Source organism: Scyliorhinus torazame, chromosome 25, assembly GCF_047496885.1.
Source record: "Scyliorhinus torazame isolate Kashiwa2021f chromosome 25, sScyTor2.1, whole genome shotgun sequence".
NCBI classification, from domain to species: domain Eukaryota; kingdom Metazoa; phylum Chordata; class Chondrichthyes; order Carcharhiniformes; family Scyliorhinidae; genus Scyliorhinus; species Scyliorhinus torazame.
Window position 1 is genome coordinate 24,643,780 of NC_092731.1, and position 18,068 is coordinate 24,661,847.

The window sequence follows — 18,068 nt, forward strand, 5'->3', positions numbered from 1 at the left end:
AAGTTGTACCTGTGTGGTGATACACCACTGTACCTCCCTACCATTGTACATAGTATATAATAGTTGTGCGTAACGTGGCCCTGTAATACTGTGTATTGTACTGTAACTCTGCAGAGGTTCGGTCACTGGTAGGTAACCCGACCTGGCCACGGAGAGCTCCGCCTTAGCCACTCCCCCGGGAGTCAGTATAAGAACCTCTTCTGGGACAGGCCCCATCCTGTCTGGGGTCGTCTGTGTCGGGTAAGCCTCCCATGTAGTATATTAAAGCCTGAGTTAAAGTCTCACATGTCTTTGTGGTTCTTGACGCTTAGCGCATCAACCTGCTTCGGAATCAGTGCAATAAATGAGGTTTTCCTCAACAGGCTGCGTGTGTGTGACTCACTTGTACATACATGACAGGGTGTTCACTGCCAGCAACACAGGGCACAGGGAAGGGGGAGAGTGGGGTGGGAGGGAGGGGGGGGGGGGGATAGAGTGGGGGTGGGAGGGAGGGGAGGGGGATAGAGTGGGGGAGGGAGGGAGGGATGGATTGACAGACAGGGGACCAGAGAGAGGGAGTGAAGGGAGAGGGAAGAGTTGAGAGACGGAGGGGATTGAGAGAGGATGAGAGGGAGGGGATTAGAGAGGAAGGGGATATGAGAGAGAGGGAATGAGAGAGGATGAGAGGGAGGGGATGAGAGAGACGGAGGGAGTGAGAGAGGGAAGGAATGAGAGAGGGGAGAGGATGGGAGGTAGGGGATGAGAGGGGGGGGGAGGGGGTATGAAAGGGAAGGTGTGAGAGTGGGAATGAGAGAGAGAGGGATGGGATGAGGGAGGGAGGGGATGAGAGAGGGAGGGGATGTGAGAGAGGGAATGAGCGAGCGAGAGGATGAAAAGGAGGGGATGAGGGAGGGAGGGAATGTGCAAGATAAAGGGGATGAGAGAGAGGGAACGAGAGGGAGAGGATCAGAGAGAGGGAGGGGGTGAGAGGAAAGGAATGAGAAAGGAGAGAGGATGGGAGGGAGGGGATGAGAGAGGGAGGGAGTGAGAGTGGGAATGAGAGAGGGCAGGAATGAGAGGGGAAGGGATTCCAGGGGAGAGGAAGTGGGAATGAGAGGGTCAATGTGAGATAGAGGAAGGGACAGAATAGAAGGTCACTCAGGAACACGGGAAGGGAGGGAGTGAGGGAGGGAAAGAGAAATGGAAAGGGGAAGAGAAACCGAAGAGAGAGAGAGAGGGAGGAAGAGAGTGAGAGGGGTGGCACCAGACAGGTAGGTGTTACTGAGCTGGAGCCAGGTTATATGAAGCAGAGCCGGGAGAACAGCGATCAGACGCGGAGTTAGCAGCAGCAACATGGGCAACACTGACTCGAACTTCTCGGAGGACATGGAGCCGTCTTCCCCGGGGGACTGGGAGCCCTCTACCCCGGGGAACATCCAGCCCTATACCCCGGGAAACATCCAACCCTCTCCCCCAGGGAGGGGAGCCGGGAGCCGGGAGAATCCGGTGCATTTCCAGCAGCAGAATTATGAGAGAATCCGGAATCGGTTATACCGGGATCAGAAACTTTTCCGGGATCGGAAATTCCCGGCTGGAGAGGAGGCTCTGGGACCCCTAAATAAACCAGGGATCGAGTGGATCCGAGCAAGTGTAAGTCTGGAACCAGAGGGGTCAAATCTGGGATCAGAGGGGTTAAATCTGGGATCAGAGGGGTCAAAGCTGGGATCAGAGGGGTCAAATCTGGGATCAGAAGGGTTAAATCTGGGATCAGAGGGGTCAAATCTGGACGGGACCAGAACTGTGAAACTTATTCCAATTGAAAAGTTGCTCTCTGCGCGATCAGGCAACTGGTTCCTCCCCTGTTTGATTCAGAATCTATTATAACATCAAATGTGTGTCAGTATTTACAGGGGGTCCCTGGGGAGTGTGTCAGTATTTACAGAGGGTCCCCGGGGAGAGTGTCAGTATTTATAGGGGTTCCCGGGGAGTGTGTCAGTATTTACAGAGGGTCACCGGGTTGTGAGTCAGTATTTACAGGGGGTTCCCGGGGAGAGTGTCAGTATTTACAGGGGGGTCCCCGGGGAGTGTGTCAGTATTTACACGGGGTCCTCGGGGAGTGTGTCAGTATTTACAGGGGGTTCCCGGGGAGAATGTCAGTATGTACAGGGGGTCCTCGGGGAGTGTGTCAGTATTTACATGGGATCCCCGGGGAGAGTGTCAGTATTTACAGGGGGTCCCCGGGGAATGTGTCAGTATTTACAGGGGGTCCCCGGGGAGTGTGTCAGTATTTACAGGGGGTCCCCGTGGAGTGTGTCAGTATTTACAGGGGGTCCCCGGGGAATGTGTCAGTATTTACAGGGGGTCCCCGGGCAGTGTGTCAGTAATTAAAGAGGGTCACCGGGGTGTGAGTCAGTATTTAGAGGGGGTTCCCGGGGAGTGTGTCAGTATTTACAGGGGGTCCCCGGGGAGTGTGTCAGTATTTACAGGGGGCCCTCGGGGAGTGTGTCAGTATTTCCAGGGGGGTCGCCGGGGAGTGTGCCAGTATTTTCAGGGGGTTGCTGGGGAATGTCTCAGTATTTACAGGGGGTTCCTGGGGAGTATGTCAGTATTTACAGGGGGGTCCTCGTGGAGTGTGTCAGTATTTACAGGGGGTCCCCGGGGAGAGTGTCAGTATTTACAGGGGGTCCTCGGGGAATGTGTCAGTATTTACAGGGGGTCTCCGGGGAGTGTGTCAGTATTTACAGGGAGTCCTCGGGCAGTGTGTCAGTATTTTCAGGGGGTTCCTGGGGAGCGTGTCAGTATTTACAGGGGTTCCCTGGGGATTGTGCCAGTATTTACAGGGGGTCCCCGGGGAGTGTGTCAGTATTTACAGGGGGTCCCCGGGGAGTGTGTCAGTATTTACAGGGGGTCCTCGGTGAGTGTGTCAGTATTTACAGGGGGTGTCCGGGGAGTGTGTCAGTATTTACAGAGGATCCGCGGGGCGTGTGGCAGTATTTAGAGGGGGTCTCCGGGGAGTGTGTCAGTATTTACAGAGGGTCCTCGGGGAGTGTGTCAGTATTTACAGGGGGTGTCCAGGGAGTGTGTCAGTATTTACAGAGGTTCCCCGGGGCGTGTGTCAGTATTTACAGGGGGTCTCCGGGGAGTGTGTCAGTATTTAGAGGGGGTCCCCGGGGAGTGTGTCAGTATTTACAGGGTGTCCTCGGGGAGTGTATCAATATTTACAGGGGGTCCTCGGGGAGTGTGTCACTATTTACAGGGGGTGTCCGGGGAGTGTGTCAGTATTTACAGAGGTTCCCCGGGGCGTGTGTCACTATTTTTAGGGGGTCTCCGGGGAGTGTGTCAGTATTTCCAGGGGGGTCGCCGGGGAGTGTGCCAGTATTTTCAGGGGGTCCTCGGGGAGTGTGTCAGTACTTACAGGGGGTCCCTGGGGAGAGTCAATATTTACAGGGTGTCCCCGGGGGCTGTGTCGATATTTACAGGGATTCCTCGGGGAGTGTGTCAGTATTTACAGAGGGGTCCCTGGGGAGTGTGTCAGTATTTACAGGGGGTCCCGGGGAGTGTGTCAGTATTTACAGGGGGACCCCAGGGAGTTGGAGTGTGCCAGTATTTAAACAGGGTCCCCACGGAGTGTGTCAGTATTTTCAGGGGGTCCCCGGGGTGTGGGTCTGTATTTACAGAGGGCTCCCCGGGGAGTGTGTCAGTATTTACAGGGGGGGACCCCGTGGAGTGTGTCAGTATTTACAGGGGGTCCCCGGGGAGTGTGTCAGTATTTGCAGAGTGTCCCCGGGGAGTGTGTCAGTATTTACAGGGGGTCCCCGGGGAGTGTTAGTATTGACAGGGGGTCCCCGGGGAGTGGTATGTGCCAGAATTTAAAGGGGATCCCCGGGGAATGTGTCAGTATTTACAGGGGATTCCCCGGGAAATGTGTCATTCTTCATAGGAGGTCCCCGGGGAGTGTGTCAGTATTTACAGTGGGCTCCCCGGGGAGTGTGTCTGTATTTACAGGCAGTATCCGGGGAGTGTTTCAGTATTTACAGGGGTTCCCAGGGGAGTGTGTCACTTTATACAGGGAGTGTCCTGTGGAGTGTGTCAGTATTTACAGGGGGTCCCCGGGGGGTGTGGTTGTATTTACAGGTGGGGTCCCCGGGGACTGTGTCAGTATTTACAGAGTGTCCCGCGGAGTGTGTGTCTGTATTTACAGGGGGGTTCCCGGGGAGTGTGTCTGTATTTACAGGGGGGTCCCCGGGGAGTGTGCCAGTATTTACAGAGGTTATCCAGGATGTGCCAGAGAGCATCCTGGGGATATTTCGGTACTTGGGGTGTGCCTGGTCTCCAGAATGGACGCACATTTTCTGGACACACGAGAATATGTCTTTAATAAGGACACAAAGAGTCTGTATCGAGTAAACTAAGAACAGAGTTTTATTTATGCAACGATATATACAGTCCCAGCCTGATAGATCCCATTCGGGTTCCCCTTTGGCGGTGCCTTATTGGCCGACCTTATACACTGGCTCATTGTGACAACCTGCCCCAAGCTGGGGAGCTCATATTCAAGAAACAAAGGGGAAGTCAAGCATTTCCCACTCTGCTGGTTCCATGTGGGATATTATGGTGTCATTCTTTGAGAAAGCCTTTGGCAATCTGTCGTACTCATCAGTTAGCCCCTGACATAGAAAGGTTGAAACGTACAATGTTAAAGTGAGCTTCTCTGTTTCGTTTGCAGGAACTCTTTACAAACCCTCAGTTCTTTGTGGATTCGATCAGCATGACAGATATCTGTCAGGGAAATCTGGGTAAGTGACACAGGCTGCTGGCGGCCCCCATGTCCACTTTACAGAAACATGTCTCTCTGTGACTCTTATCATTCAATACTGTCCTCACATAGCCAGTCGCCCTGGGAGTGGACCAGCACGTTGCAAATAGAGCACTGAGTCTATGAATTGTCCCCTGGCTTCCCATCACCACGTAACAGTTAACTGAGACAAAATTTAGAATGGCAAACTGCACCCAATAAGGGACACAATTTGTTTAGCCCAAAGCGCATTAAGATACAGCGAAAGGGAGCTTTACTCTGTATCTAACCCTGTACTGTACCTGTCCTGGGAGTGTTTGATGAGGACAGTGGAGAGGGAACTTTGCTCTGTATCTAACTCCGTGCTGTACCTGTCCGGGAAGTGTTTGATGGGGATAGTGTTGAGGCAGCTTCACTCTGTATCTAACCCTGTGCTGTACCTGTCCTGGGAGTGTGTGACAGGGACAGTGTTCAGGGAGCTTTACTCTGTATCTAACTCTGTGCTGTACCTGACCTGGGATTCCGTGAGTACACTCCATGTCATTAGGACACGGTAGCACACGTGGCTAGCACTGTGACTTCACAGCGCCAGAGACCCAGGTTCGATTCCCTGATGGATCACTGTCTGTGCGGAGTCTGCACGTTCTCCTCGTGTCTGCGTGGGTTTCCTCCGGGTGCTCCGGTTTCCTCCCACAGTCCAAAGCCGTGCAGGTTAGGTGGATTGGCCATGCTAAATTGCCCTTAATGTCCAAAAAGGTTAGGAAGGGTTATTGGGGTATGGGGATCGGGTGGAAATAAGGGCTTAAGTGGGTCGGTGCAGACTCGGTGGTCCGAATGGCCTCCTCCTGCACTGCATGATCTATGTTAATTTACTAGATCACACCAGAATTGTGTCCACTCTTGGGGTCAGAGTTGGTCTGGCTCTCTTGGTATTATTGCTGTCGATGCAGGATTCTGGACGTAGACGATCTCTTGTTTCAGTAACATGTAAAAAATTTGTGAGTTGGAATTCACCCTTTTGAGTATCTGCTAAGCTCTATTTAAATTTGAAAAAATGCATAATGCGGAAACTGATTTGGAGCTTACCATGTTCAACTTTCACCCAAATGCACATTTATCCTCAGACCAATCAACTGCAAGTGACAGCGTGTCGGGAAGGAGGTGGTTCTGCATTTCTGTAGCACCTTTCACCACATCAGGGCACCTCAATTTGCTTTGCAACCAACACTGGCACCTCCCAAAGTATTTTGGAAAGGAGGAGGTGCAGCCGTTCCCAAGTAATTTTCTTATGTTGTTTTTTGAGCTCCCTCCTTCACTGGCCGCACCCTTCCACCTCTTGTCTAAACCTTTTAGAATCTAGCAGAGGTTTAAACTGGTGAGCTGGAAGATCTTTGACAAAGGTCTTAAGCCTTCGGCTCTGTTTTTGGCTCAAGTACGAGTGAGAGGGAGTGTTGGAGGCGGACAGGAGAGAGGAGCAAAGTACAGGATCAAAGTGCGAAGGGAGTTTCACTTTTGGGTCACCCGCCCAGAGGAACGAAAGATTTGAGGCGCTAAGATTTTGTCAGTCAACCCACACAAAAACTGTGAAAGGTTCCCTGACTTCCACAAGTGGTACAAAAAGGATTGTTTAAAAAAATATACGTTATTTATTACCTGTCACATATTTCGGAGTTACATTGCGACTGACAATCCATGTGTAAGGTCAGGTGGGCAGCACTGTGGCTTCACAGCGCCAGGGACCCAGGTTCGCTTACCCGCTGGGTCACTGTCTGTACGGAGTCTGCACGTTCTCCCCACGTCTGCGTGGGTTTCCTCCAAGTGCTCCGGTTTCCTCCCACTAGTCCCGAAAGACGTGATGTAAGATCATTTGGACATTCTGAATTCTCCCTCTGGGTAGTCGAACAGGCGCCGGAATGTGGAAACTGGGGGCTTTTCACAGTAACTTCATTGCAATGGAAACCTACTTGTGACAATGAAGATCATTATTATTAAATATTGAACCACTTCCAAGTTAAGAGATATATTTGTTTATTGATTCAAGGGATGCTGGCGTAGCTTTTTGTTCTGCTGGGGCTATTCTTCCTTTCTGCCTCATCTCGAATTCAAGATGCTTTCATTCTTTTTCATGTTCAAGCTGCTTGATCTGTAAATGAATTCTTGCCATTTCCAATGATTCTGACTGTGTCTCAGGCAATTTTGAATTCTCAGCTAACGCCGCAATTACCTCTTCTTTTCGTACTTTGTCAGGCAATGTTAACTGGAATGTTTTTTGCCAAATCTAAAAGCCTTTTTTTTAGCGAGGCCAGCATTTATTATCATGGCATCCCTACAGCGCAGAAGGAGGCCATTTGGCCCATCGAGTCTGCACCAACACTCCGAAAGAGCACCCGCCATCAGGTTTAGAAAAAGATTTTTATAGCTTGTGAAGATTATACAACTGAAAAAAATAAATCAGCTGTGTGGAAAGATAACAAAATTTGCTCGAAAAACATGTGGCCAGGGTGGAATATGGATCTGAATACAGTGCTCATCCTGTAAGGGATACTTTCAACTTTCAATAAAAACGAAAAAAAATAGCTGACACAAACAATGTTACCTTCCCCAACCACCCCTCCGTTGGTTCTCCTATCCTTACTCGTCTCTCCCATGACTCCCCTTCCCCCGCCTCCCCCCCCCCCCCCCCTGTGCTGACAGCTTAACTTTTCTCGAAGAAGTCGATGAACGGCTGCCATCTCCGAGCAAACCCCTGCAACAAACCCCTCAAGGCGAATTTAATTTTTTTCAAGTCTGGGAAATGCCCACCATGTCGCTAACCCACACCCCCGACTTTGGGGGCTCCGAGTCCCTCCACCCTAGTAAGATTCGTCTCCATCCACCAGGGAGGCAAAGGCCAGGACTTATAGCTTGTGAAGATTATACAACCGAAAAAATAAATCAGCTGTGTGGAAAGATAACAAAATGTGCTAGAGAAACATTTGGACAGGGTGGAATATGGATCTGAATACAATGCTCATCCTGTCAGGGATAGGTCAGTCAAATGTTATGGGCCAATGTTTAAAAACTCCAAAGTGTATTATGGAGTTCACCTGTCCTATAACCTTTTGTTGAATTTGGCTAGGGTGAGCACAGGGGCCTTCACTTGAGGTGTGATTCAACAGTCTTCCGAGACACTTTAATCAAAGCAAGCTTTATTCTAAGAACTTAGTTATATATATATATATAAAAACACCAAGAATTTTTATAAATTACAAACATAAAGACACCCCTCAGCTACAGTAATCTATGTATAATACTTAATGAATACCCCTTAACTGTTCCAATTCAGAAACAAAATCCCATAAAGCAAAAAAACCTTTTCAAGGGCATGGCCCAGCACTTTGCATTCTCACTTGAATAAGACTAAGACTGGCTTTCCCTGAGATTCTGACACTCTCACCCGCAATTTTTTTTCCCAATTAAGGGCAATTTACTGGACAATTACCCAGAGCCGGGATTGAACCTGGGACCTTGGCGCTGTGAGGCAGCAGTGCTAATCGCGGCACCACCGTGCTTCCCCCCCCCCCAAAAAGCTTTTTAAGGGCATGGCCCAGCACGCTACAGTCTCATTTGAATAAGACTGGCTTTCCCTGAGATTTGGACCCTGGTATCACCAGCACGTTTAAACCCTTCCGGAAACCAAAGTAGCTAAAGTGTTTAGACAGGCCAAAACATTCATTTTCATATCAAAGTCAAAGCAAAACCAAAAATCTCACAGAGCCACAGTTCAGCTCCACTCTCAAAATGACACCACTGAAGCCACGTGATAAGACAAAAACCTTTCTCCCATGACACCTCCCCCCCCCCCATAAAAAATAAACCATCAACTTCAACGATGGTTTCATTTTCACCTTTTCACTTGCCCATTCCTAACACTTGACAATAAACATACATACATCGTAAAACATCAAACCAGGCAAACATTTAAATTAATACAATCTATTTTAATTCTTTGTTTTCCACTATCGAACCTGCTTCTCTTTATCACATTCGTGACAAAGCATCGGCTATCACGTTTTCCCGTCCTGCCACATGTATAAGTTTTAAATTAAAGGGCTGTAAGAAAAAACTCCATTGAAACAGTCTTGCATTTTTATTCTTGAATTTCTCCAAAAACGCCGATGGATTATGAGTAATATATATAATTGTTTCAGACGAATTGCTGGTAACATAAATGTAGAAATGTTGCAAATCCAGCACCCAGCTCAAAGTCTCTTTTTCAATTGTTGAATACTTCCTCTGGTGATTATTTAATTTCTTGGAGAAATATCCAATAGGCCGCACTATTCCTTCGTCGCCTTCTTGCAAGAGCACAGCACCTACGCCCACAACACTTACATTGGTAACCACCTTGAATGGTTTTGTGTAATTTGGGGTGGCCAATACAGGAGCAGTGGTTAACACAGTCTTCAGGCCATCAAATGCCTGTTGACACTCTGCCATCCACTGAAATTTGCTACATTTCTTCAGCAAGTCCATCAGTGGAGGAACCACGCTGCTAAAAGTCGGCCAAAATTTCCAGTAAAATCCACTCATGCCAAGAAATCGCATTATTTCCCTTTGTGTCGAGGGTATTGGAAACTCCCCAATAACTTTTGTTTTCACATCCCGTGGGACTATTTGTCCATTTCCAATTGTATGGCCAAGGAACATGACTCGGGCTTTTCCAAACTTACTTTTGGCTAGGTTTACGACCAAACCCGCCTCCTGACATTGATCGAATAACTCCATCAGATGCTTCAAATGTTCATTCCATGTCTGACTAAAAATCACAAGATCATCTATGTATACCGCACAATTGGCTAATCCTGAAATGACTTTGTTAGTTAACCGTTGAAATGTGGCTGGGGTGTTTTTCATGTCAAATGGCATAACTTTGAATTGGTATATACCATTTGGAATTACAAAAGCTGAAATCTCCTTCATCCTTTCGGATAAAGGTACCTGCCAGTAAACTTTAAGTAAATCCAGTTTAGAGATAAAAGCTGATTGTCCCACCTTCTCAATGCAGTCCTCCAGCCGTGTGATAGGAGAAGAATCCGTTCTTGTAACTACTTTACCTTTCTTTAGTCCACACACTATCATTGGGTACTGTCTGGTTTTGGTACCATTACTGTGGGTGAGCTCCATTGGCTGCAACCTACTTCAATTATGCCATGTTGAAGCATACTTTCAATTTCTTTTTGAACCTTTGACAATTTTAGAGGGTTAAGTCTCTATGGATATTGTTTAATTTTGACGCCATTGCCTACATCTATCTACATCATGTTAGTACTTCCCATTTTAGTACTTCCCAACTCATTTCCACAAACTTGCCCATGTGATATTAATAACTCTTTCAGGTCAGTTCATTTTTCCTCTGGAAGGTAAGTCAATATTTTATCCAAATTTTTAAGAACATCCTCGTTATCCAATTTAATTTGAGGAATGTCAAATTCAGAGACATCTGGATCTGTTTCTTCACTTTGAGTTAGAATCATTAAAACCTCCTCCTTTTGCTTTCCTTCCGTTTCAAAATACCTGTAAATCAAATTCACATGACACACGCGGTGAGTTTTCCTTCTACCCGGCGTTCTTACCAAATAATTCACCTCACTCAATTTCTTGTCTCTCTGATAAGGTCCACAAAACCTTGCTTTTCAACGTTCGCTTACCACTGGTAACAATACTAAAACTTCACCTCCACTGGCAAAACTGCAAACTTTTGCTTTCTTGTCCGCTACCTGTTTCATCACATGCTATGCAACTTTTAAATGTTGTCATTCTTTTTCCCTTTCCTCTCTCTCCTTTTCTTTTTACTGATCTGTTCCTCCCTTTCTCCCGCTTTTTGTTCTGCTAGGGCTATTGTTTCTTTTTCCCTTATTTCGAATTCAAGCTGCTTTCATTCTTCTTCATGTTCAAGCTGCTTGATTTGTAATTGAATTCTTGCCATTTCCAATGATTCTGACTGTGTCTCAGGCAATTCTTTTTTTTCTTTTTTAAATTCAGAGTACCTAATTCATTTTTTCAATTAAGGGGCAAGTTAGCGTGGCCAATCCACCTACCCTGCACACCTTTTGGGTTGTGGGGGCGAAAACCACGCAAACACGGGGAGAATGTGCAAACTCCACACGGACAGTGACCCAGAGCCAGAATCAAACATGGGACATTGGCGCCGTGAGGCTGCAGTGCTACCCACCATGCTGCCCCGTCTCAGGCAATTTTAAATGCCCAGCGACTGCCGCAATTGCCTCTTTTCCTATTTTGTCTGGTGAGGTTAACTCAATGTTTTGCCAAATCTAAAAGCCTTTTGTTCGCGAGGCCAGTATTTATTATCATGGCATCCCTGCAGGGCAGAAGGAGACAATATGGCCCATTGAGACTGCACTGACCTTCTGAAAGAGCACATACCATCAGGTTTCGAAATTTATTTTTATAGCTTGTGAAGATTAAGCAACTGATAAAATAAATCAGCTGTGTGGAAAGATAACAAAATGTGCTAGAAAAACATTTGGGCAGGGTGGAGTATGGATCCGAATACAATGCTTGTCCTGTAAGGGATAGGTCAGTCAACTGTTATGGGCCAGCGTTTCAAAACTCCAAAGTGTATTATGGAGTTCACCTGTCCCCTAGCTTTTTGTTGAATTTGGTTAGGGTGAGCACAGGAACCTTCACTTGAGGTGTGATTCAACAGTCTTCCTTCCTAGACACTTTAACCAAAGCAAGCTTTATTCTAAGAACTTAGTGAACAAAAAAATATAAATGAACACCAAGAATCTTTATCAATTACAGACATAAAGACACCCCACAGCTGACAGTCATCTGTGTATAACATGTAATGAATCCTCCCTTAACTGTTCCAATTCAAAAACAAAATCCCATGAACCAAAAACCCTTTTTCTTTTTTTTCTTTTTTTTTTAAAGAGTACCCAATTATTTTTTTCCAATTAAGGGCAATTTAGTGTGGCCAATCCACCCACCCTGCACATCTTTGGATTGTGGGGATGAAACCCACGTAAACAAGGGAGAATGTGCAAACTACACACGGACAGTGACCCAGAGCCGGGATCGAACCTGGGATCTCGGCGCCGTGAGGCAGCAGTGCTAACCGCTGCACTCTACATTCTCACTTGAATAAGACTGGCTTTCCCTGTGATTTGGACCCTATTTCACCAGCAGGTTTAAACCCTTCCGGAAACAAAACAATATTGTTTAAGTTACCAAAGCAGGTAGTTATAATCAATGTGTTTTTTTCTGGAACAACTATTTAAAATGAAAATAGAGAGAGACAGGCCAAAACACTTTTCATATCAAAATGAATGCAAAACCAAAAACCTCACACAGCCACAGTTCAGCTCCACCCTCAAAATGACACCACTGAAGCCATGTGATAAGACCTTTCTCCCATGACACCTCCCCCAAGGAAAAAAAATAAACCATCAACTTCAACGATGATTTCATTTTTCACTTGTCCATTCCTAAAACTTAACAATAATATGGATCTGAATACAGTGCTCATCCTGTAAGGGATACTTTCAACTTTCAATAAAAACAAAAAAAAATATGGCTGACACAAACAATGTTACCTTCCCCAACCACCCCTCCGTTGGTTCTCCTATCCTTACTCGTCTCTCCCATGTCTCCCCTTCCCCCGCCTCCCCCCACCCACCCACTGAAATTTGCGGAATTCTTCAGCAAGGCCATCAGAGGAGGAACCACGCTGCTAAAAGTCGGCCAAAAGTTCCAGTAAAATCCACTCATGCCAAGAAATCGCATTATTTCCCTTTGTGTCGAGGGTATTGGAAACTCCCCAATAACTTTTGTTTTCACATCCCGTGGGACTATTTGTCCATTTCCAATTGTATGGCCAAGGAACGTGACTCGGGCTTTTCCAAACTTACTTTTGGCTATGTTTATGACCAAACCCGCCTCCTGACGTTGATCGAATAACTCCATCAGATGCTTCAAATGTTCATTCCATGTCTGACTAAAAATCACCAGATCGTCTATGTATACTACACAATTGGCTAATCCTGAAATTACTTTGTTAGTTAACCGTTGAAATGTGGCTGGGGTGTTTTTCATGTCAAATGGCATAACTTTGAATTGGTATATACCATTTGGAATTACAAAAGCTGAAATCTCCTTCATCCTTGCGGATAAAGGTACCTGCCAGTAACCTTTAAGTAAATCCAGTTTAGAGATAAAAGCTGATTGTCCCACCTTCTCAATGCAGTCCTCCAGCCGTGTGATAGGAGAAGAATCCGTTCTTGTAACTACATTAACCTTTCTATAGTCCACACACTATCATTGGGTACTGTCTGGTTTTGGTACCATTACTGTGGGTGAGCTCCATTGGCTGCAACCTACTTCAATTATGCCATGTTGAAGCATACTTTCAATTTCTTTTTGAACCTTTGACAATTTTAGAGGGTTAAGTCTTTATGGATATTGTTTAATTTTGACGCCATTGCCTACATCTATCTACATCATGTTAGTACTTCCCATTTTAGTACTTCCCAACTCATTTCCACAAACTTGCCCATGTGATATTAATAACTCTTTCAGGTCAGTTTGTTTTTATCCAAATTTTTAAGAACATCCTCGTTATCCAATTTAATTTGAGGAATGTCAAATTCAGAGACATCTGGATCTGTTTCTTCATTTTGAGTTCGAATCATTAAAACCTCCTCCTTTTGCTTTTCTTCCGTTTCAAAATACCTGTAAATCAAATTCACATGACACACGCGGTGAGTTTTCCTTCTACCCGGCGTTCTTACCAAATAATTCACCTCACACAATTTCTTGTCTCTCTGATAAGGTCCACAAAACCTTGCTTTTCAACGTTCGCCTACCACTGGTAACAATACTAAAACTTCACCTCCACTGGCAAAACTGCAAACTTTTGCTTTCTTGTCCGATAGCTGTTTCATCTCATGCTATGCAACTTTTAAATGTTGTCATTCTTTTTCCCTTTCCGCTCTCTCCTTTTCTTTTTACTGATCTGTTCCTCCCTTTCTCCCGCTTTTTGTTCTGCTAGGGCTATTGTTTCTTTTTCCCTTATTTCGAATTCAAGCTGCTTTCATTCTTCTTCATGTTCAAGCTGCTTGATTTGTAATTGAATTCTTGCCATTTCCAATGATTCTGACTGTGTCTCAGGCAATTCTTTTTTTTCTTTTTTAAATTCAGAGTACCTAATTCATTTTTTCAATTAAGGGGCAAGTTAGCGTGGCCAATCCACCTACCCTGCACACCTTTTGGGTTGTGGGGGCGAAAACCACGCAAACACGGGGAGAATGTGCAAACTCCACACGGACAGTGACCCAGAGCCAGAATCAAACATGGGACATTGGCGCCGTGAGGCTGCAGTGCTACCCACCATGCTGCCCCGTCTCAGGCAATTTTAAATGCCCAGCGACTGCCGCAATTGCCTCTTTTCCTATTTTGTCTGGTGAGGTTAACTCAATGTTTTGCCAAATCTAAAAGCCTTTTGTTCGCGAGGCCAGTATTTATTATCATGGCATCCCTGCAGGGCAGAAGGAGACAATATGGCCCATTGAGACTGCACTGACCTTCTGAAAGAGCACATACCATCAGGTTTCGAAATTTATTTTTATAGCTTGTGAAGATTAAGCAACTGATAAAATAAATCAGCTGTGTGGAAAGATAACAAAATGTGCTAGAAAAACATTTGGGCAGGGTGGAGTATGGATCCGAATACAATGCTTGTCCTGTAAGGGATAGGTCAGTCAACTGTTATGGGCCAGCGTTTCAAAACTCCAAAGTGTATTATGGAGTTCACCTGTCCCCTAGCTTTTTGTTGAATTTGGTTAGGGTGAGCACAGGAACCTTCACTTGAGGTGTGATTCAACAGTCTTCCTTCCTAGACACTTTAACCAAAGCAAGCTTTATTCTAAGAACTTAGTGAACAAAAAAATACAAATGAACACCAAGAATCTTTATCAATTACAGACATAAAGACACCCCACAGCTGACAGTCATCTGTGTATAACATGTAATGAATCCTCCCTTAACTGTTCCAATTCAAAAACAAAATCCCATGAACCAAAAACCCTTTTTCTTTTTTTTCTTTTTTTTTAAAGAGTACCCAATTATTTTTTTCCAATTAAGGGCAATTTAGTGTGGCCAATCCACCCACCCTGCACATCTTTGGATTGTGGGGATGAAACCCACGTAAACAAGGGAGAATGTGCAAACTACACACGGACAGTGACCCAGAGCCGGGATCGAACCTGGGATCTCGGCGCCGTGAGGCAGCAGTGCTAACCGCTGCACTCTACATTCTCACTTGAATAAGACTGGCTTTCCCTGTGATTTGGACCCTATTTCACCAGCAGGTTTAAACCCTTCCGGAAACCAAACAATATTTTTTAAGTTACCAAAGCAGGTAGTTATAATCAATGTGTTTTTTTCTGGAACAACTATTTAAAATGAAAATAGAGAGAGACAGGCCAAGACACTTTTCATATCAAAATGAATGCAAAACCAAAAACCTCACACAGCCACAGTTCAGCTCCACCCTCAAAATGACACCACTGAAGCCATGTGATAAGACCTTTCTCCCATGACACCTCCCCCAAGGAAAAAAAATAAACCATCAACTTCAACGATGATTTCATTTTTCACTTGTCCATTCCTAAAACTTAACAATAATATGGATCTGAATACAGTGCTCATCCTGTAAGGGATACTTTCAACTTTCAATAAAAACAAAAAAAAATATGGCTGACACAAACAATGTTACCTTCCCCAACCACCCCTCCGTTGGTTCTCCTATCCTTACTCGTCTCTCCCATGTCTCCCCTTCCCCCGCCTCCCCCCCCCCCCCCCCCACCCACCCACTGAAATTTGCGGAATTCTTCAGCAAGGCCATCAGAGGAGGAACCACGCTGCTAAAAGTCGGCCAAAAGTTCCAGTAAAATCCACTCATGCCAAGAAATCGCATTATTTCCCTTTGTGTCGAGGGTATTGGAAACTCCCCAATAACTTTTGTTTTCACATCCCGTGGGACTATTTGTCCATTTCCAATTGTATGGCCAAGGAACGTGACTCGGGCTTTTCCAAACTTACTTTTGGCTATGTTTATGACCAAACCCGCCTCCTGACGTTGATCGAATAACTCCATCAGATGCTTCAAATGTTCATTCCATGTCTGACTAAAAATCACCAGATCGTCTATGTATACTACACAATTGGCTAATCCTGAAATTACTTTGTTAGTTAACCGTTGAAATGTGGCTGGGGTGTTTTTCATGTCAAATGGCATAACTTTGAATTGGTATATACCATTTGGAATTACAAAAGCTGAAATCTCCTTCATCCTTGCGGATAAAGGTACCTGCCAGTAACCTTTAAGTAAATCCAGTTTAGAGATAAAAGCTGATTGTCCCACCTTCTCAATGCAGTCCTCCAGCCGTGTGATAGGAGAAGAATCCGTTCTTGTAACTACATTAACCTTTCTATAGTCCACACACTATCATTGGGTACTGTCTGGTTTTGGTACCATTACTGTGGGTGAGCTCCATTGGCTGCAACCTACTTCAATTATGCCATGTTGAAGCATACTTTCAATTTCTTTTTGAACCTTTGACAATTTTAGAGGGTTAAGTCTTTATGGATATTGTTTAATTTTGACGCCATTGCCTACATCTATCTACATCATGTTAGTACTTCCCATTTTAGTACTTCCCAACTCATTTCCACAAACTTGCCCATGTGATATTAATAACTCTTTCAGGTCAGTTCGTTTTTATCCAAATTTTTAAGAACATCCTCGTTATCCAATTTAATTTGAGGAATGTCAAATTCAGAGACATCTGGATCTGTTTCTTCATTTTGAGTTCGAATCATTAAAACCTCCTCCTTTTGCTTTTCTTCCGTTTCAAAATACCTGTAAATCAAATTCACATGACACACGCGGTGAGTTTTCCTTCTACCCGGCGTTCTTACCAAATAATTCACCTCACACAATTTCTTGTCTCTCTGATAAGGTCCACAAAACCTTGCTTTTCAACGTTCGCCTACCACTGGTAACAATACTAAAACTTCACCTCCACTGGCAAAACTGCAAACTTTTGCTTTCTTGTCCGATAGCTGTTTCATCTCATGCTATGCAACTTTTAAATGTTGTCATTCTTTTTCCCTTTCCGCTCTCTCCTTTTCTTTTTACTGATCTGTTCCTCCCTTTCTCCCGCTTTTTGTTCTGCTCGGGCTATTGTTTCTTTTTCCCTTATTTCGAATTCAAGCTGCTTTCATTCTTCTTCATGTTCAAGCTGCTTGATTTGTAATTGAATTCTTGCCATTTCCAATGATGCTGACTGTGTCTCAGGCAATTCTTTTTTTTCTTTTTTAAATTCAGAGTACCTAATTCATTTTTTCAATTAAGGGGCAAGTTAGCGTGGCCAATCCACCTACCCTGCACACCTTTTGGGTTGTGGGGGCGAAAACCACGCAAACACGGGGAGAATGTGCAAACTCCACACGGACAGTGACCCAGAGCCAGAATCAAACATGGGACATTGGCGCCGTGAGGCTGCAGTGCTACCCACCATGCTGCCCCGTCTCAGGCAATTTTAAATGCCCAGCTACTGCCGCAATTGCCTCTTTTCCTATTTTGTCTGGTGAGGTTAACTCAATGTTTTGCCAAATCTAAAAGCCTTTTGTTCGCGAGGCCAGTATTTATTATCATGGCATCCCTGCAGGGCAGAAGGAGACAATATGGCCCATTGAGACTGCACTGACCTTCTGAAAGAGCACATACCATCAGGTTTCGAAATTTATTTTTATAGCTTGTGAAGATTAAGCAACCGATAAAATAAATCAGCTGTGTGGAAAGATAACAAAATGTGCTAGAAAAACATTTGGCAGGGTGGAGTATGGATCCGAATACAATGCTTGTCCTGTAAGGGATAGGTCAGTCAACTGTTATGGGCCAGCGTTTCAAAACTCCAAAGTGTATTATGGAGTTCACCTGTCCCCTAGCTTTTTGTTGAATTTGGTTAGGGTGAGCACAGGAACCTTCACTTGAGGTGTGATTCAACAGTCTTCCTTCCTAGACACTTTAACCAAAGCAAGCTTTATTCTAAGAACTTAGTGAACAAAAAAATATAAATGAACACCAAGAATCTTTATCAATTACAGACATAAAGACACCCCACAGCTGACAGTCATCTGTGTAAAACATGTAATGAATCCTCCCTTAACTGTTCCAATTCAAAAACAAAATCCCATGAACCAAACACCCTTTTTCTTTTTTTTC

At 45.1% G+C, this 18,068-nt stretch overlaps 1 protein-coding gene across 1 annotated transcript in view; it reads left to right on the plus strand.

The window, feature by feature from the left end:
• The first annotated feature begins 1,295 nt into the window (after positions 1-1,295).
• LOC140402429 (calpain-2 catalytic subunit-like) overlaps positions 1,296-18,068 on the plus strand; it is a 276,110-nt gene continuing 259,337 nt past the window's right edge. Inside the window, exons 1-2 of the mRNA XM_072490200.1 lie at positions 1,296-1,629; positions 4,706-4,775. Of these exons, the coding sequence (XP_072346301.1) occupies positions 1,333-1,629; positions 4,706-4,775 (367 nt within the window). The 5' untranslated portion in view covers positions 1,296-1,332. The remainder of the gene's footprint in view (positions 1,630-4,705; positions 4,776-18,068) is intronic.